The following is a 20,137-nucleotide window of genomic DNA, read 5'->3' as shown; positions in this document are numbered from 1 at the left end:
GTTAAAATTACTTATTCTGCTCTGCTTCATTCAAAGCTTCAATTTTCAAAAAGTTCCTTTACCTGGAATTCAATCACATTTTATAGTGGCTCTGTCAGGCAGTTCATTTTGAGGCTGTTACTGCAGAAATGAGATACCTTAGGTAAGCCAAAAATCCTGTAAAACAATAGGGCTTTTTTTTTTTTTTTCCCTCCCCCTCAGATATCTATGACAAAGGATTGCTAGTAGTTTCTTAAAATATGTAGGTATCCACCGTATGTCAATAAACCCAGTACTGATTTTTAGGGAGCTTTTAGCAAAATCTATTCCTAAATTAACTACCCCTAGAGTTATAATGAAATTTTTCATTGATTTTATTATTTCAGAGCATTGGAGACTATATTTTTGCTTGTAAAAAAATACTCTCATTACTTCTATACTCCTTGATACTCCTAAGTATCAAGACAACTGCAAAATTGTTCATTAAAGTGCTTTAAAAATTCCACTTGCGTATATCATAACACTACAAGACTATGCACCTAAATTAAAACTTTGAAATAATTTAAAGTAATTTTAAGGGATATATGACTTAATTTTAAGGAGGGAATACTAATGTATTTGATCTCTACTTCTACCATACGTTGAAATGGTAAGAAAATGAGTTTTATATGGGAAAGTAAAGATATCTCAATTTTCTGGTTGTTATAAACGAGATAGAAAGGCAATGAGCAATTTACAACGCAGTATATATTCATACCCTCTATGCAAAGAACAGAGAATAAAAAGGAAACATTCATCATCAACAGTATATGGAAATAAAAGTGATGAAAAAGCTCCTGAGCTTAGGCAGAAGACAAGGTGGTTACTACTATTTACATCTTATCAATATTCCATATCTTCAAGGTAATTCCCATCTTCGCCACTTAGCTTCTTACATTCTCTAAGAAAAGTCTACCTGTTTCTTCATTCTCATGAATGACTTTTTGAAGTGTAAAATATTTAACAAATCAAGAAATTCAGTTAAGAAGTTCAGTTAATTTATTCACTCTCCAAGGGGTTAGAATTTATAGTAATAAATATAAATATCTATTTCGTTTTCACTTTGGAAAGCCTTTTGTTACAGCACTTCCATCACAGAATATCTTAGCAGTCATAAAAAGTAACAACACAACCTTAAACAATTAAGATGACTCCAATGTAACTGTATCTTTTTAGATAATTTACGTAAAAAGATGCTTACCTTTAACACCTCCCTTTTTCATATTTTAATAAAGTTAGAAAAGTACAGTCATGTCCTACCTTCTTCAGTTAGTTGGGAAACCATTTTCCATAAGCATTAAATTTACAGTAAATATTTTGCAAGATTCATGGGAGCTGTTTTCATTCCACTTTCTGAACAGTCAAATTTATCTTTTTCTAAGCAAATCACTGCTTCTGATCAACCTACTAATTTGACAATTCTGATATGTCAGTGGGGAAAATGCTCACACAAGATAGATTAGGAACATGTTTCAAATGGAGTTGAAGGTCACAGTAAGATATATTCCATGAAACTAGAACACTGGAATGCTTATCTTAGGCATTTCTTGAGTTTCATTTGGACCTAGTATTTTATCCTTGTATTCCATACGCTTTCTCATGCTAGGATATTAAAATAAACTAAAAAATTTAAAAAAGACACATATCAGTTTTCATTAATGCTTTCCAGTTGTTCATATGGCTAAAAGTTACTGGAAGTATTTTAAAATAGATCCTAAACCTACACTATGAACTCCAGGTTCTCTCAAACAAGAAACTGAGAAATCAAGATACTTCCGCTAGTCTAAGCTCTTTTACAGAGAACATTTTTTTTCAAGATAGTGATCAAATTTGCAGTAAATAATTGATGTCTCTAATAATATTCATTAAGGTCAATAGAGATTAAAAAAAAAAAATAGGTGCAAAGAATGGAAAAATACAATGTTAAGAATTGACATATTCCAAGAGCTAAGAGATCCCTGCAGATTAAAATCTGCCCCTCAAATTTACTACTACCTCCAGCTAAAAGTGCAAGAGTGGCTTAGAATCATAGAATTTCTCAAGTTGGGAAAGATCATCAAGATCATGAAGTCCAACTGCAACCTGACCATATTACCCTAACAACCCAACAACCATAAATTAAACTGAAGAAAATGAGGCAATAATCTGATAACAGGAAAGCATCCTTTTTCTATTTCACTAGTGAAAAAATAGTATGATAGTCTAACATTATTTTAATTTAAATGGCTGCCTAATAGATGCTGTCAACAGTCTACAGGCAGATCCACTGCAAAACATACCTGCAGTAAGAGCTCTCCTTCCAGGATCTGCATCCCTTCTCCAAGTCTTGCTGTTCTGTTTTCCTGAACGCCATTTCTTTCTAGTCTTGTAGAGTTTGAAGATTTTAATGCAACTATGAAAAAAAAAAAAAGAAAAGTCTGAGTGATCTTTGGAAGGCTCACCAGAAATTCATGCAACTTTGTGTAAGAAGAAAACATATTTTAAAAATGATTATGAAGTCAATCTAATAGAAGACCTCTATCTCAATATCAGGATTTTTTCATTACTTCTAAAGATAGCCCACCTAGATTCTATGACATTTTCACAACAGAATCAGCATTAGGGAACTCAATATCTATTTTTTTCCCTCCTTTCTCCTCCATACTAAAAGCCATACTCGCAGTTTGTCACTCTTCTTTATACAGGACATTTTTGTTTCCATATAACCACCTCAAACAGCATAACAATAATCCTGCTTTAAAATTAGACTACAAATAATTTCACTAATCTGATTTCAGAAATCTAACTATGGCACCTCACACAACAGCCTGCTCTAAATCTGAAGCTCCATTCAGAGACAGGAAGGAGACACACAGGAACCCTACATGCATATTACACGTTAAAGAAAACATTAAGTAAAGTCACCATCATGTTTTACCATTACAAAGCTAAAAATAAGGGCTTTTCCCCTTCTTTCCTATCAGATTGAAATGTTAACAGTTTAAATAATTAAGCAAACTTTTCAATTTCATCTAAACTACTTCAACCACAAATAACTTTAATTCACATAACAAACAAACAAACAAACAAAAAAACTTAATGGGTAAAGGACAAACAATCAGCCCAAACAGCAACAAAGGAGAACTAGATACTCAAAGCTTGTCCATGACTCAGAAGTTATGTACTTATAGTTCTAAAAAGAAAAAAAAAAAAAATACCACACACACAAAAAAATCACTATCAAATAAATAAATAAAATAAATAAATAAATAAATAAAACACCAAGTTCCCAAAATTGAAATTATTCTGATTGGATTTGTAATATGCAGACAGCTTAAAATTATGAGTAATTACACCTTAAGCCCTTACTTTAAAGCTAAAGAAAAAAAATAGCAGAAAAATCTGTAAGCTGCAAAACATGGACAATTAATAAAAGCAACTGTACTGTTGTGTTTCCCTCAAAGATGAGGTAGACATCCTAAATTCCAAATGATTTTTCAACCTATTTAAAAAAAGGCTTCAATTTTGGCTTCTGAGAATGCAGAACTCCTAATCACTTTTCAAATATGTTAAATGATAATTTACACTAGGCATGTTAACTGAAAGATAAATTATGCCTTTCAGGTTTGTTTTCTTTAAGCTATCACTACAACTCATAACATTCAAGGCAGACAGTTTTCATTAAAATATCCCTCAAAGGCACTGCAGAAGAAAAATGTGTTAAAAAAAAAAAAATAAATAATAAAAACAACAACTGATTAATGAGCCAGGAATTTATGTCTGAAATTAAATCCTTCATGTTCTTCTTCCGACTAGATAGACAAAAAGTCATATAAAAGGCTACACAATTGAATTTGCAAATTAATTTTTCACACAAGTAACTGAAAGATTGTGTAATATTTTTTCCTCTGCTTTATTTTAAAAATACATACAGAACATTTACTAAAACCCCCTGAAGTCCTCTGGCAGAAGAAAATTATTATATTATTAATTTACATTACATGCTTATTGAGAAGCTTTGGAAGTTCCATGTAGAGATGCATAGCCGCGCCCGCCATTCTGAAAAAGACTATACACAGTTACACCAACTTTAAAAAGTGAAAATAATAAATGAGGGGGACGAATTACAGATTATCAACTGAATGACGTTCTGCTCTGAATCAGAATCAATTCACAGAGCCATAGGGCCTATATATTGTATAGTCTATACACGCTTGTGGCTAGATTCATCACTGTTGGCAAGGCATGCAGTTACATGTCAGCTTCACATGCTCTGATGAACCAGAACCCAAGCCTTTTGCAGAAATCAGAACATGGATAAAAAGCTGCACAAAATATGAGATTAAAAAAAAAAAAGGATGGAAAGCACAACTATACAGATCATTAGAAGAGTACATCTTGATAAACATACTCCATTACATTTCTCTGACAGAGAAATCACAGGCACATCTGTGGGTGCTAAAAGTCACCTTATCACAACACGGGCTCCCTGAACACCCACAGACAGGGTAAAGAGATTGCATCACAGGGAACTTCACAGTTTGAGACTTTGAAGATGTATCACTAAGTGATGCTCTAAAACACCCACACTTTCAAAGACTTCATGAGGAAATGTCATTTATGGGAAGTTTTTAATCATCCAATCAATAGTTATCAAATTGAAGTGCATATGTTGCAGACGTTCTTCCCTGGTTTCTACAGACTTGATTCCTATACTCTAAAAGTGAAATGCCATTTACTGGGCAGAAAAAAAAAAAATGAAGAGCTTAGCAGGAATGAGAAAAAGCCAGTTTCACATAGCAAAAAAATGAAGTTAGCTAGATGAAACAAAAATCAGAATTACAGGTAGGATTTACCATTCATTTTCACTATTTCTCAAAAAAAAAAAAAAATTCCTTAAATTTTGGTGGTAAGAGATTTCCACAGAAATGCAGTATGCAAGCAGTGTGAGGGAAAAAATAATCTCTGAAATAACTGCTTCAGGTCTGAAGCTGAATTCAAGCAACTCTGTTCTAATTACTGCCAAAAGACATCTTTCATTTTAAAAATGCATGATTATTTGAGAGAAGTATTAAGCAGTCTTCCTTCTTTCCAGAGAATAACATCCAGTATGAAAAACTGCTTTGGGATATATACTGCACTGCAGGAGTTCTAAGCAGTATTCTGAATCAACCATTAATACAAGACAGAAAGATAAATTTCAGGAACTAACTGTTGAGATACTCAGAAATTAATCTGTTATGATGCAGACAACCAGCTCGCTTTGACCCTTCTGAAATTTTAGGAATAACAATGCATCTAGGTTCTAAATGACCTTTTAAATTGCACTTCCCTCAGTATAAATCTTTCAAAGCTTTCACTTCTCATGGGAGAAAATTCTCAGATTCTTCATCTCTTCAGGTCAGGTCCTCAAACTAAGAAGCACTGAACATCAACGGTAGCTACTCAGTGAATTAATCTGAAACCATACCTACACTGGGAGCAGCAATCAAGAAAGAAGCAGAAAATTTTATGTAACACAATCTTAACTCCTAGCAGAAGCATATTAAAGAACACTAGAACAGTGATTTAACTAAATAAATGGTCTGTCATCACTACATTTCAACATGATGCTGATGATCCTTCAACAGAAGCCCCAGAAGGGGATGAAAAAGGCCTTTTTCTACCTTCAAATGTTCCATTCTCTAGGGTTTCTATTTGGCACCTGGAACCTACTGATATTCTCTTCCTTCCAGACAGTCAATTCTGTTCTCAGAGAAATTTCCTCACTTGAGAGCTAGATGCTTTGAAGTCCAATCTCCCATATTCTACTGAGTTCAGATTACAAAAAATGAAAGACCATGCAGAAGTCAATGTTGGCACCCTTGAGCACCTTCAGCAGGAATCCTGGAAACAGAGATTTCTCATTCTGTTTACAAGCAGTTACTACAGCAGAGGACTGAAGCTCTATCACAGGGCAAGCATGACAATACCTGTACCAACACTATTGTCTTACAAAATATTCTGTTATCTGGCCAGATTACAAGAGAAGAGCACTGCCAGCAGCGTGTCTCATCGTGTTGGCAATACTAAGTTCAGCCAAACTGTGTTCTTTCATCGTTTTCCTCAAAGCTTGAAAATATTAAAAAAAAAAAAAAAAAAAAAGTATTCTTTCAAAGCATCAGCAAGCATAATAAACCATAATAGATTTAAAAAATTATTATTACTTCTGTGTTGAGCGAATAGTTTTCCCGGCATAAATGAATAAAGTGCTCAGCAGTGGAGTCTGCAGAGATCATTCTCAACTGAAACCTGAGCATTTCCACACCAAACATCTCTTATTATTCTTCAACCATTGAAGAAAAATGTATGCTTTAACAGACTTTCCATTGCAAAATTCACCTGAATACCTGAATACACACTGATTCAACCAATGTTGGCTGAGAAGCTTCAGGAAATCTTAGAAAGCTATTCTGTATTTAGGATCTTTTATCTTGGCTACCCTTTCTCTCTCAAAGAAAAGGCTTGGCAAAATTTTTTTGAGGAGTCAGACTAGTTTAACGCAGTGCTGTGCAAAGAAAGGAATGTGGAGACAACATCTTAACTGGGTCTTTTAAAATCACGTTGAGACGCACTCAAATCTGCATGGAGATCATTTTACTGTTTAGGTGAATGATCTGCTCAAGTCTATAACTGTATTGAAGTAACGCTTGCCTAATATCACAAGCATATCATTAGCACATCAGTCATGCAGTTCTGGAATTTAATCTTAAAGAGCTTCCCAGAACTGCTTTGTATCAAATTTTGGCATAGTTCCCACAATTAGGCCAAACAGGTCAAAGTTTGTGGTCAGAGCCCATTTAGACTGTTTCACAACCTTTCCAGTAGAATTATAAATTCAGCTAGCCTGCTCCAGATTACTTTAACAAACAACAGCTCTCATGAGGGGGGTGGCCTTATTCACTTCAGTAACAAATACTAACCTCCCGCACAAAGTTCACCAACTAAAACAAGACATTTCTAAAGGCCAGGAGAGCACTACTGAGAAAACTGAGTTTAATATTAAACTTCTGCCTAAATCATTAACATATGCTAAACTGCTTACTAAAGATCCATTTTAAGAGACAAAATACTCTCTAACCATCTACCTATGTGCAACCTTTGCAACCTCATCTCCATTACTTAAAATCATATGAAATATTTTGCATCCATTGTGTCTAAGACCAAAAAAGGAAAATGTTCCAAGCTATCAAGTAATAAAAAGAAAAAACTATGCAATTAAAGATTTTCTTTTTTAGAAAGGTGCACTGTTTATGTACTTTGTACAGAACTACATTTGTACTAGAGAAGATAAACTGCAGAGTTTATTAATAAAACCAACATGCTAAGGACTGCTCTGTACTTACAAAGTCAAGATAAACACAATTCAGAATTATCATACATTTGTGTCTGAAGTTTTAGTTACATTAAAAAAGAAAGAAGATCATCTTTGTAGGCTGAAGATACAAGTAAAATGTGTTATTTCAGAAGAAAAAGTTTTCAGTATTTTGCACACTTAAATGCCACGTACTTAAAATTTGCATTTCCTATTCCATCATTTACAAATTCTAAAGATAATTTTCGAGCTTGCTTTATATTGTTTATTTATATTATGCTAACAGCTAATCAACTGTTTACTCCACAGAACAGGAGAGGATAAAATACAAAGCAATGTATGGTAGACAATTTATCCTGTTTTGTTCACAGAAATTCCAGTAACTAAAAGTCACTTAAATTTATAATTATACTATAAATACAATAACATTTTGTCATTTATTTGTTTGGATGGCTCTTCCTTTCTGCCACGTGAGTTCTTACACAATCAAGTTTTTGAAGCAGCATCATTTAGAATATTCAAAGATGTTGAATCTTGCAGAAATCCTGCCTGATTTCTGATATCTTGACTTCCATTTATTCTTTCATCTACTAGCAATTAAATCTGAAAGTTTTGATACACATCAGCATTTTCATTTCTTAGCAAGTCTAAAGACAAAATTCATGTCTTCCTGGTAAATTGCATTATACAGTATGGCTTATTAATTATAGAAAACCTGATGGATAATAATGTGTATTTTCCATTAGTATCAAAACAATAAAACAAATACACTACTAAAAAAAATAATAGTTTTGACACAAACAAGACCAGTATATGCAAACAACAAATTACAAAAGTAGCCATGAAAGCTAAATGACTACATTTTATAAACATAAGCAAAATGAGGTTGACATTGTACATCTGGGAGTAACTGGTGTCAGAGCATCTTTTTCCTCTTATGCATGTGAATCTTGGAGATCTTTTCCAACCTTGGTGATTCCGCAATTCTATGATTAAGACAATAATAGGCTCAATTTTCAAAGGACACATCTTAAAACAGGAAAACTAATAAAACACATTCAGGAGCTGTATATGTTTTGATATTTCCATAACAAAGTTCAAATTCAAGTTTAAAAAAAAAATTAAAATGGTGACAAAATCCTCAAACTCAGAGGACATTGTGATTCAATTCCTGAACTTATCTTAAGCTAATTTTAAAGACATATAAAGATGTCCATAAATTTAGAATAAGCGACTGAAAGAACCTATGAGCCATAGGAGACATATCTTCATCTGGCCTCCAGGAAATCACTCCTGGCTCAAGACAGAGGCAATACCATGAGGCAACTGTCACAAGAGGATAAAACATGTCATTGTGAACGCATTCAAATAAGCATTATTAGGTTATGGCTGGTGAAGGGGACTGAGGGGAAAAAGCACATGTACTAAAGTTTTAAAAAGAGAGATGAAGGTGGGGAGGAGGGGAAAGGAAAAATAAAAGAAACAAGCAGAAAAGGGTAAAAATTAAGAGGACAAAGAGTCTAGAGTCTGGGAATTTCCCAGTGTTTACACCAACTGAGGTACAGATACAGACTGCCTACTGATGTGTACAAATCCCTAGAAATCACACATTGCTAGACTGCAATTCAGATTTTGTGCCAGCATTACAAAAAGGATTTACTTGGTACCACAAATCAACTGTTTAAATGATGACAGTCCTACACATGCGCACTTCTGAATTTTCAGTCATCCAGAACTTTCCAGTTTAGCCACAGCTCAACCCAAGTAAAATGCATACTCATCAGTTGTACAATCAGATATAGCAGACAGAGCACAAGTCTAGCCATCTGTGAGGACATCTGTGAGCAACAATTAATTTTCTTTAAGGGAGGAAGAAATGTAGTGTTTACTCCAAACCCCTTATGCTAGGAAGGTTAATATATATCTCTCTCTGAAAGTAGCACTAAAAGAGCCTGAACACAAGAGGAACATTTAGGGGTTGCAATCAAAGCAACTATTAAAATAAAGCTGTATTTGTTTGCTACAATAAACAGAATCATTTATACTTTCAGTACTATCAGAATAAAGATTCCAATACTAAGGTTATACTAAGAATTGCCCTTGAATGTTCTGTAAAACATCGATGAAACCAAACATAGGAAACAACAAAAAAAAACCAGTAAATATTTTGCCAGTGTTGTACTGAAATTACCATAGGTACAGCTACAGAAATTCCCAAGGGGTCTCTTTACTTACCCTTCAGACAAGTCTTCATACATATTTTACACTCAACAACAGAAAAGCGAAAAAGCAACACACATTACTTGAATCGCTGCAGGAGTCCAAAATACTGTCTTCACTGTAATCAATATCTAATCAATATACGTGAGGAATAAAGAGAGCAGATTTCTTCAACATAAAGCGCAATGGTTTTCAAGTATGTGATATTTCAGATTAAAATAACAAAACTAATGCAATTTTAAAATGGTTTTCCTCATTAGAGGAGAAAAAAAAAAAAAAAAAAAAAAAAAAAAAGAGAGTCCAGTGAGCAAAATACTGTTTTCCAGTTATCTATGATCAAACACTAGGCTTAAATAATTTATCACAACAGCTATTTTTAACATAAGGAAGTCTGTTGCTTGCTCTTTCAAAACTGACACCTCTGTGAGTTCAGACCAGTGCTACTTGATTTCCAGATCTATGACAAGGATACATTTCTCAGTGTTTAGAGTTATAAATCATGAGAGACAAAAAGTTGGCAAGACTGTCAGCTTTTTTTTCTTGTCTAAACTTATATCAAATTTCACCGGCCAAACTCAAAGGGAGTTGTGAATTTCCCAGAAATTACAGTTTGGGATCACAAGATTACTCATGAGACAGTGAGCATACTGTTTTATAAATAAAAATATATTGATGCTTGATAAAATTTACCAATAACAAACAGAAGCAGAAAAACCTTTCACAAGATTTCAAAACCCTTCTGTATACCCTCTGCTTGTAAATCTTCTTATCCAGGAATATTGTTACATTAATATTTTAATTTCTGTTTTTAGTCTAGTTTTCATATGCTGTATTTGAATACATATTAACGTGCATACTGTATCTCTAAAGCAAGATTTTCCCCCAATTGTTGTATCATTTAAATAATTTAATTGAATGGCATATCTGCAAGAGTTCATACAAATGCAGAATAACATTTTTGAAAGATCTTAAAGTTGCATTAGGCGAACCAAGTTTGTAACTTATTTGCTGTTTTACTATAAGCAGTTACATGTTTACTGAGCTACTATAAAACTCATTTAAAATAATAGATATATTTGAATAGTTATTTGAATAGCCATTTAAAATAATAGATATATTTTATATAATTGAATAGCCATTGTTCTGTCAAATGCATAACTACACAGGTAAATACCAAACAGCAGGAAGAATAAAGCTCCTCCTTTCTAACCTGAAATATGGGAAAGCCTCTATTTAAAAGCTTCTAGTCTCCCTTATGTTCTTTTGTAACCTGCAAGAAGCCTATTAGGAGTGAACCTTAAGCTCCTTCCCCGATAGAAAGCTGAACAAGTACTGGCAGGTAGCTGGGCAGGAGCACACCTTACCTTCCCAGTGTATTTGAAAAGATTTCAACATACAGCAGGTTCCTAAACCAAAATGCTGATAAGATACTGGATCTCCATTATTGTGCTGGAGAAACATATAGTTTCTAATATTACATATAGACTAAATAGTTAAATATCCTTACATGGTGATGTTTTATCTGCAACAGACAGGTGTGGCATCCAAAGCTCACCTTTTCCAACATTAAGACAGCATTTTAAGGCAGTTTACATAAGTTTCAAAAGTGAGAAAGTTAACGAAGAGTAGAAAATCTTCTGGTTTGTACAGGTTTTCAGTGTATTTATCTTGAGTGCATTTTTCACATGATTACAGATGCTGTTGCACTGCTGTTAATGTCAATAAGTTTATATATATATATATATATAAAGTTAAACCATATCATATACTCTGGACAAGCATGTGTGCGCTCACGCATAAATGAGAAAAAGACATATTAATGAAAAAGAGGAATTTATCAAAAACGTGATAAGAAGTTAAGAGGCTGGATGGGTTTGTGGCTCTCTCATCTTCCTGTGAGATATGGTGGAAGTTATAAGGCACCACATGCTTCATTCCCTAGAAAATAAGAGCACAAGCCCCTAGAAAACAAGAATCAGAGCACTGACTACAGCAGTGCTGCAAGGATAAATGCAGGAAAGATTCAGAAGGTCAGGCAGATTCTAAAATTGGGAACCTTGGAGAGAGATTATAGAGCCTCGTATGAAAGCTATATGAGATAACACCATGTGGTTGAATAGTATTTCTGTCTTCATAGGACAGAAAGCTGTGGGTTTTTTTTTACCAAGTTTTAGAAAGCGGAATTATCATCAGCAAGTGCTATATAGCCTGTTGTTAAAGGTTAGGCTGACACACCAGCAGAAAACCATGTCCTATTAATCATGGTCCAAAGGAAGAGGGAAGGATAAGGAGGTGAGGAGCCCTGAGCAAAGGAGACCTGCAACAGAGCAGCTGAATTCCATGAGGAGAAACTGAGACAAACAGCCCCTTTGCCTCATGTCACCTGCTCTTCCCAACAGGAATGTGAAGCCTGTCAAGGCCGTCTTAGAGCAGATCTGGAAAGACCTCCCTTCCCAGAAGGAAGTGGACTGATAAAAATAAAAACAGACAAATCACAGTTCTAAGTTTTGTAAAGTTTCTTCATATATGCTAACATTAGAAGGATAACATTAATTAATTAAATATATATAATAAAAATTATACTTTGAGTTTTAACACACACTTTGCTGTCAAACAACTTATATACTGGCCTTTCAAAAAAGCAGCATTTTGAACAGGAACTGCGTGCAGAATTGAGCAGGAAGCACATGAAGACAGCCATAGCAAAGATAACACAAAAGTTCAGTTTGTTTTACTGGACCTTTCACCAGTTCCAATACACAGAACTCTTTTTTGCCTTAAAAATACTTCAGAACCATTTATACTTTTAAGATTTAAAACTTAACTTACAGTTTTACTTTGGATTTAAATAATCAGTCCATTTAAGATGCTCTCCCCACTAATTCCACGCCATTTCATAGCATACGTTATCATCTTTGTCAAAACATCAAATTATAATCAATAAAAAGGCCTGATGAATCTAGGGAAAGATTATTGTTAATACACCACCACCTGTGAAGTCAAGACAGATACTTGAACAGTATTCATTAAGCATCATATTTAATTGCCCCAATGATTCACATAAACAAAGAAAGCTCCTGCCTCGAGTAGATTGCCCTGAAGGCCAACCACACAAGAACAAAGGATGAGATCCTATCTCAGATTCTAGCTCAAGATTTCAGTTTCTTGTCTAAGTTTTATTCTTTGTAAGAACTGTACAACCTGCATGGACTTGTATGGGGATTTATTTATTTAAAACTATTTAGAAATATAACTCACTGTGAGAATTTGTCAGCACAGTGGATCTTTCTAGAACTGCACCTTGCTATGGAGCTGAGAAGGTACCCACATACTGCTGCATTACATTGAACTCTCAGCTCCGAATACACAATGTCTCAACTTAGATGGGATTTCCATCCTTCTCTACAGAACATTAATCCACAGATTACAGAAGATACGAGCATTTGTTAGGTGAACAAATATACAATTTCACTGTCTGTTCACTTCACACATTCCATTCTTGTTTGGGAACTCAACATATTTGTATTTCTAAGAAAACTAATAGACAAATAGATTTTTGAAAAACTGTAAGTAATTACCATTTCCTCGGGGGGGGGGGGGGGAGGGGGGAAATAAATGTCCTGGACACATATTCAGCCTTCATTGCGGCTTAAGTAACATTAGAAAGTTAAGCTGAAATGCAGAATGCCTTAATGGAGACAGCAACAATTTCAGCCACTGCTAAAGAAATTTAAAACTGCAAGGGAACTTCTACTAACCATAAAATTTCAACTGACATCAAGCAGGACCTTAAGAACAGCTAGCGCCTCTTCTTTTTTTCTGAAATTACGGTAACACTCATTTTGCTTTTAGGAACTTCCAAAACACCAGCACAAATTTTATTGCATCCAACATATTCCTACATCTTACTATGACAATCGTTTCCATTAACTTAAATATTTTTTCTCACTTCTAAGCATTATCCTACCTGGTACTTTCACAGACAGCTATCATAGCTTTTACTCTTCATTTTACCAAGCTAAACATGACACAGGGGCTGCTCTGACAGTAATGCTTCCTATTTTATTATGTTGGCCCACAACACCTGAGGCAGGTGCTGGTCATATAGCAGTAGATGTTGAACCTTCCCATCTATATTCAGTGACATTTTGTTACCACGCAACAGATGGCAGCAGTGGGGCAGCCTGACAGAATGTCCTGACATGGCAGTTTGTATGAAGCAAAGGGGTGAAAAGGGGAGAAATTTAATTTCTCCATGAGGAAAAAATTGCACCCATTGACATTCATTGACACTTTTTATGGAGATCAAATAGTGGATGCCAGCAAAGTGATCCTTCTGAGTTTTCTGGAACCCAGACAAACCATCAAGTCTGATCACTACATTACAATGCTGACTGAACTGAAGGTCCAAACTTCCAGAGTCAGGCCAGAGAAGAAGACAACCTTTCTCCCGCAACATGATTACACCACTCCTCGTTCCAGATTGAAGACCACAGATTACACTGCCAATTTTGGCTGAACTATTCTCCCTTATCCATTGTATAGTCTGCCTTTGGTAACTTCTGACCTCCACCTTTTAGGAAAATGGAAAATGGACTGTGCGGGCAACATTTTCCTATCAACGATGTCATAATAGCAGCTGTGAAACTGGGTCACTCCACTGGTGCAGTTTTGGTGGGTTTGGGTTTGTTTTCCTTTTATTTTTACTTCTTAATAAGAGCAGCATGCAGGCTGCTGTTAATTGCTGGTGAAAATGCATAGCTAATGGTGGCGACCACACTGAAAAAATGTTCTGTACCTGAGAATTTGTTCCATCAAATAATTATGCTCTTTGTATCTGTTTTATTTTTCATGACATAAATAGGTGTCATCAATTTCAGAGCAACATGCATATGCATATATATATATATACACATATATATACATACACACATACACACACATCTGTGGAGAAAATTATCTATCCCATTTTTTGGTATCTGTATATAATACACCGAATTTTCATACCTGCCACTGTACTGATGAATCCCAATCCCTTCTTTCACTTCAGTGGAAATAAGTCCAAGTTGAAGTAATACCTACCATCCTTCCTGTTCAAAATTTTGGATCTCCACAAAAGAATAAAAAAAGGTTTCCTAAATTTGAAAGTTAAAATTAGAAGGCAGGTTCCCAGCTGGGGCACTAATCACAGAAGACAAAACTAGACCCAGATCCAGTTCCAGCTTCAAGAGCCATTCAGCTATGTTATAGCTGTTTTGAAATATGCATAAGCTAAATCAGAAAACTCAGTTTTTAAAAGACTTTAATTTAATTAACAGAAATTAACAGTCATTTAACCAGGAGCATACTGAATTAAATATGACAGCATATTTCTTACGCAGTAAAAGCTGTTCTCTACAGATAAGGCAATAACATCTGTAAGGACAGTTACCCACATAATGCAAACTGTAATGGAGGATTAGCATTCACTGTATTGGGCCACCACAAAGAAAAGAAAAACAGAAACAACCTAAGAGCCAAAATTTCATTTTAGCTTTAAGTGCTATAATGTGCATCTAATGTGATAATACCTGCATGATATTAAATTTGTTTTTACATAGATTGTTCAGGGCCTTACTAAGATAAATGTATTTTGGTTTCTTTGGTGCAAATTTTCAATTAAAAGTTTGTGCCATGTCTTATCAAGAATACTTGGATTCTTATTAGAGTAACCTCAAATCAATTCATATTTTAATAGTGCCATCTGGTTTTTTTCTTCCTTTTTTTTTTTTTTTTTTTTTTTTGTAATCTCCTGCCAATACAGCAGAAGATGAAATGAAATAAAATCTAAACATGCGGTTTCACTTACCCTGCCACAAGTAGTAATGTTCAAGGTGGCAAAGACATATTTGTTCGATAATTACGTATTTCTTGCTAAATTGTTCCACATGCTTGGAAGATTTGGCATTTAGCCAGGATGAAAAGCAAAAACACTTTTAGTAGTTGAACAGTTCCTCCCCAAAACTCTTGTCAAGTTATCTCAATGCAATTACCCTTTAGGTAAAAAGATTTATATTAACTATTTCTGTCCACTACATTGGACAGGAAAACATGCAATTCCAGAAATGTACGCACTTTGCTTAAACAATTCAAAATACGAGGAAAAAAATGTGCAAAAATACATTTAAATATTCTGTTCGTAATTGTGTGTTTCTGGCTTCACCTGCTTTACAAAGGCTTTTGAATTACTAATATTTCTAAATATATCCATTTGAAAGTTGTCATTAATGGGAAAATATATTTGGTGCCAACGTTGAAAGTATTCACCATCTTTGTTAGTTCCAACAATAGGAACCAACCCAAGAGTAAAAAACCCACGAGTCTATAATTGAAGACACTTGTTTGTATGCTCTACCTGATTAAAGATTAGTTTTGATAAAACAGAGTGACAACCTATCATTAGTCTTAACATGGTAGTGAGGAAAATGCTCAGGCAACAGAGTACAAGAAGATACTGAGCTTCAGAGGGTACAGAGAGCAAGCATTAATGACAGCAGCACTACTTCCTTTCTGCATTCCCGGCCTTTGATCAGGAAGATTCCAAGCTCATCAAGATTTCTAATTTGTGCTTGTAAATTACACCATATTATGATATTACACTTTTTCCCGCCCAAACATACTGCTGCGGTGAGGTGTTTTGTAGAAATTAGTACCAGTTGATCTGAGCACAGCAAATACTGCAGCTTTATCACCCTGACCTTACAGTACAGCTCACAGGACCAGCAATTCGGGAATTTTCACTGAGAGCTGTATGCCTCTCCCTTGCTGTCTCTGACACAATGGTACTGTAAAATAAATAATTCAAAACTGCCAATCAAAACTTTACAAGATAGTTCATTACATAAATATAAAATATAAAAGGAAATAGAAGAATGCCTCTACTTCTCCAATAGAGATGAAAAGTTCTTAGAAGAGCTTGGTAGCATTTACATACAAATACATTTCAGACTGAGTTTTATAAATCTGCAACAATGTTCTATTTATGTCCAACAGCTTCAAAATCACAAAGTATGCAACCTTTTTTCTTCATATGCACATGTAACATGGCATCCCTGTATAACAGTCTGCCATTAGGGACAGCATTAGGAAACAGATCTTGCATTCCCTTACCTTTACCCAGCTTACTCTAAAATTTGTTACAAATCATTTTCATATGTTTGAATTCATTTGTTCTGTTTGCATTAAATTATATTTGCTAAAATGGGAAAAAATGTATAATGTAAAAGGAATGGAATGTTTCATAATGCCAGCTTCTACTGCTAACATAGAATACAACATTAGAAAGCAAGAATAAGCCTTTGTAATACAGCCTAATTGAACACTAAAAATTACTGTAGTTCAGTGTGATATATCTGCATTTCAAATCTATTTAAAGTTGAGGGAATCTCATTCTCATAGTATAACAACACAAGAAATAATAGAGAAATAAATTCAGTGTTTCTAGGACTAAAGATGTTGACTTGTGAAGATAAGAAAGTCATCCAACACCACCCTCAGCTTTCTGTCCACCTGGAAATGTGTATTACTCGTTCTACAATCTTGAGAGATTTAGTGAGGGAACGTATTTGCCTTTAAGCTATGGTAGTTGACAGCATATGGTGTTCATGTAAAGAAAAAACAATAGCTCTTCCTTAATATTGTCAGCAGTAGAATGCTGCAACTCAACATTCAAAGCCACCCAAGCTTCAGCCATTTCTCCAAAGCTCAAAATCTAATGCAAGCCAGAAGCTGGAATCAAGTTTAGTAGAACATACTTAGAAACATCAACTGCAGCATCCTGGTTTTGCAAGCATCCCTCCATGGATGTTGGATGATATCTGCAAAGCTGATGGCTAAAAATTAGAAGTCTCTGAACTCATCATCCATCAGAGAGAGAAGATTAGTATTATTTTTTCCCCATAAATGTTAATATTCCCTAAACAGCTCAAATTCTCACTCTTTATGAAACAAACACATTCAGTTAAAAAAAAACAACCCCACAAATACGGCAAGGTGGTGAGAAAGGTTAGTGATTCATATTATTTACCAATTTAGGAAGACTGAAACTGAGTATTTGTCTCCAGTTAAGTGGTGCATACATGTGCAAATTACACAGTCAGTTGAAATCATGACTTCTGACTGCTCTCTCAGGTATGTTCCACAAGTGTAAAAGGACATTAAAATACATATTGCTGATGATGATTATGCCAGTATGCAGGGAAAAAAAAAGTACTGACCTTTACAAAGCTAAAACAACCAGTGGAAAAGTCATGTCCTATTTGCACAAAGCATATCCAGAACATCTGAAATAGAATATTGTTCAGTCTCATAAGAGAAAGGACACTAAACTGTCAGGAATTCCTTCTCCACGAAAGCTTGGTGTTCTAGGTGATGTTTTTTAAAAAAAGTTATTACATTGCTACAAAATTTTTTAGACTACTTCTAGCTTTAGCAACAAAAAAAGTTATTGAAAGTATTGTCTGTAGTACCAGACTTGTTTTTCTGTGTGAAAGGCTGTGAAGCTACAAATATTTTCTTCTCAAACATAACACTATTTAACTTAATTTGCCAATTTAACTTGGCTTAATTCAAGGGAGAATTAAAAATAAACGTAGAGTTCAATAACGCATTTCTTAATAATCATAAGAGGAACTATGGGTGTTTAGTCTAGTTAGTACTGTAGTAACTGAACTTTTCGCTTTTATGTGCCAAACAGCATTTCCATCCTTAGATTGCAGTGCCAAGAAAATCTACTATTTCATTCCAAACATTCAACAGTAATACACCAACTATACATATGTAAATATAAAGCTGCCAATTTTGCAGAACAAATTCAAATGACAAAATACTTTACATTCGACCTATTTCCTGGAAGCAACTTACCCTGCAAACAGTACAGTAAAATATTTCAACTATTATAAGCAGCTCATCTTGTTCATAAAACTGAAAATCACATTTGGGTATAGCATCCAATTAGAATTCTTACTGTTGCAAGACATAAATATAATAACAATATTCTTGTACAAAATCTTTTTTTTTTTTGCAACTTCTAGCTCCATTTTTCTTAAATAGGTAATACACTTCTACAAAGTGTTAAACTGGGATGACAGTTAAAACCAATTTTAAATTTAAATCCAAAGTTCACGGCTTGTTATCACATTTTCAGAAAGGAGACAAACATTTAATTTCATAGAAATATATGTAAAAAGAGATGCGGCAGCAATGTTATACAAGCTTACTGCATTGGCTGCAAATTTACCAGATTTTGAGATTAGTTTTTGAATTACTAGAAAACAAGCAAATATAATTTAAGTGTAAATCCACAATGGTTATTATAAATGTCTTGAGAGGAAAAGAGTTTGTGGCCTTAATATGCATCTTAATATAATAAATATACCATCTTAAGGAATTTTAATTCTCTTGGTTGATTGTTTATTAAAAAAGTAGCACTCAGTGAAATGCCATTAGTTTTAGTAATTTAGTTCTACTGATTACAATGATGAAATTGCAAAGAAAAACATAAAGCTATCAGAATACGGAACAAGCAATTCCCTAGACATCTTACAGATGCTGCCAAATAAGCTACAGCCTCTGTTAGGCATTAAGTTTCTAATTAAGGGAGATGTAATTCTCCTGGATCACTTCACAGTGGTGACATTGAAAGTGATAAGCTTGACTACTTATCTTTCCGGAGAACCTTCTACATATCGATAGGCCTGTAGCTTGCCCACAAGCACCCTGTGGTACAGTCTCCATTTTAAGTCTCAAACTTGGAGTTCAAATTCTTGATGAATGTTAAGAGAGGTCCTCATACCATCTACAGACTTCTTTCTCTGATGGAACTAAACAGAAAGGAGAAACTCTGGCCATGACATAAGAAGACAGTAAACAGCACTGTAGAGACTGGAATTCCCTCTAGGAAAAGATGAAGACCTGCCTGCTGGGCTGGTCATAAAGCATACTGGTAGAAGGCATAGTTTGGGGAAAAGAAAAATTATTGAGGTAATTCCTCTGAATTTCTTTTGAACTTTCTGTTTAGATCAATATGGCTCTAATATGAAGTTTAATAATATATAATAGTATAATATATAATATATTATAACTATAATATATACATTATATTATAACATATAATATATTATAATAGCAGAATAATATGAAGGCTGTGGACATGGAGTTGGCTAATGCAGCCAAAGAATCTTCTGAATACTTGAGACATACTTCAAGTATGGAAATATTTATATGGAGCGTAAATTCTCATGTTTTATTTTCATCCCGAAAGAAACATGACCTACTTTATGAAAGACAGCAATTGTAGGCTTGGGGGCCATTACCAAATTAAAGGGAGACAGATCTTTCTCCAAAATGATCTCACATAGAGAAGACCTCAATGCACATGATTTTGAACAGCACTGAAAGACTGCAAAGGCCTTGTTGTTCTGAGATGGGTTTAAAGTAGTAATGATCACCGAACAACTCAACCTAACTATACTTTTATTGAAAATATCAACTAGCATATCATTTGAATTTGCCCTCTTCCACCTTATT

The 20,137-nt window shown here is 34.3% G+C and overlaps 1 protein-coding gene across 1 annotated transcript in view; it reads right to left on the bottom strand.

Moving 5' to 3' along the window:
- The window catches only part of AHR (aryl hydrocarbon receptor), a 59,907-nt gene that overhangs the window by 19,215 nt on the left and 20,555 nt on the right, over positions 1 to 20,137 (bottom strand). The window contains exon 3 of the mRNA XM_048951691.1: positions 2,298 to 2,410. Within this exon, the coding sequence (XP_048807648.1) occupies positions 2,298 to 2,410 (113 nt within the window). The remainder of the gene's footprint in view (positions 1 to 2,297; positions 2,411 to 20,137) is intronic.

This window comes from Lagopus muta, chromosome 7 (assembly GCF_023343835.1).
Source record: "Lagopus muta isolate bLagMut1 chromosome 7, bLagMut1 primary, whole genome shotgun sequence".
In the NCBI taxonomy this organism is placed as follows: Eukaryota; Metazoa; Chordata; class Aves; order Galliformes; family Phasianidae; genus Lagopus; species Lagopus muta.
Note: the sequence above shows the minus strand (reverse complement) of the source record. Positions and strands in the feature narration are given on the sequence as shown.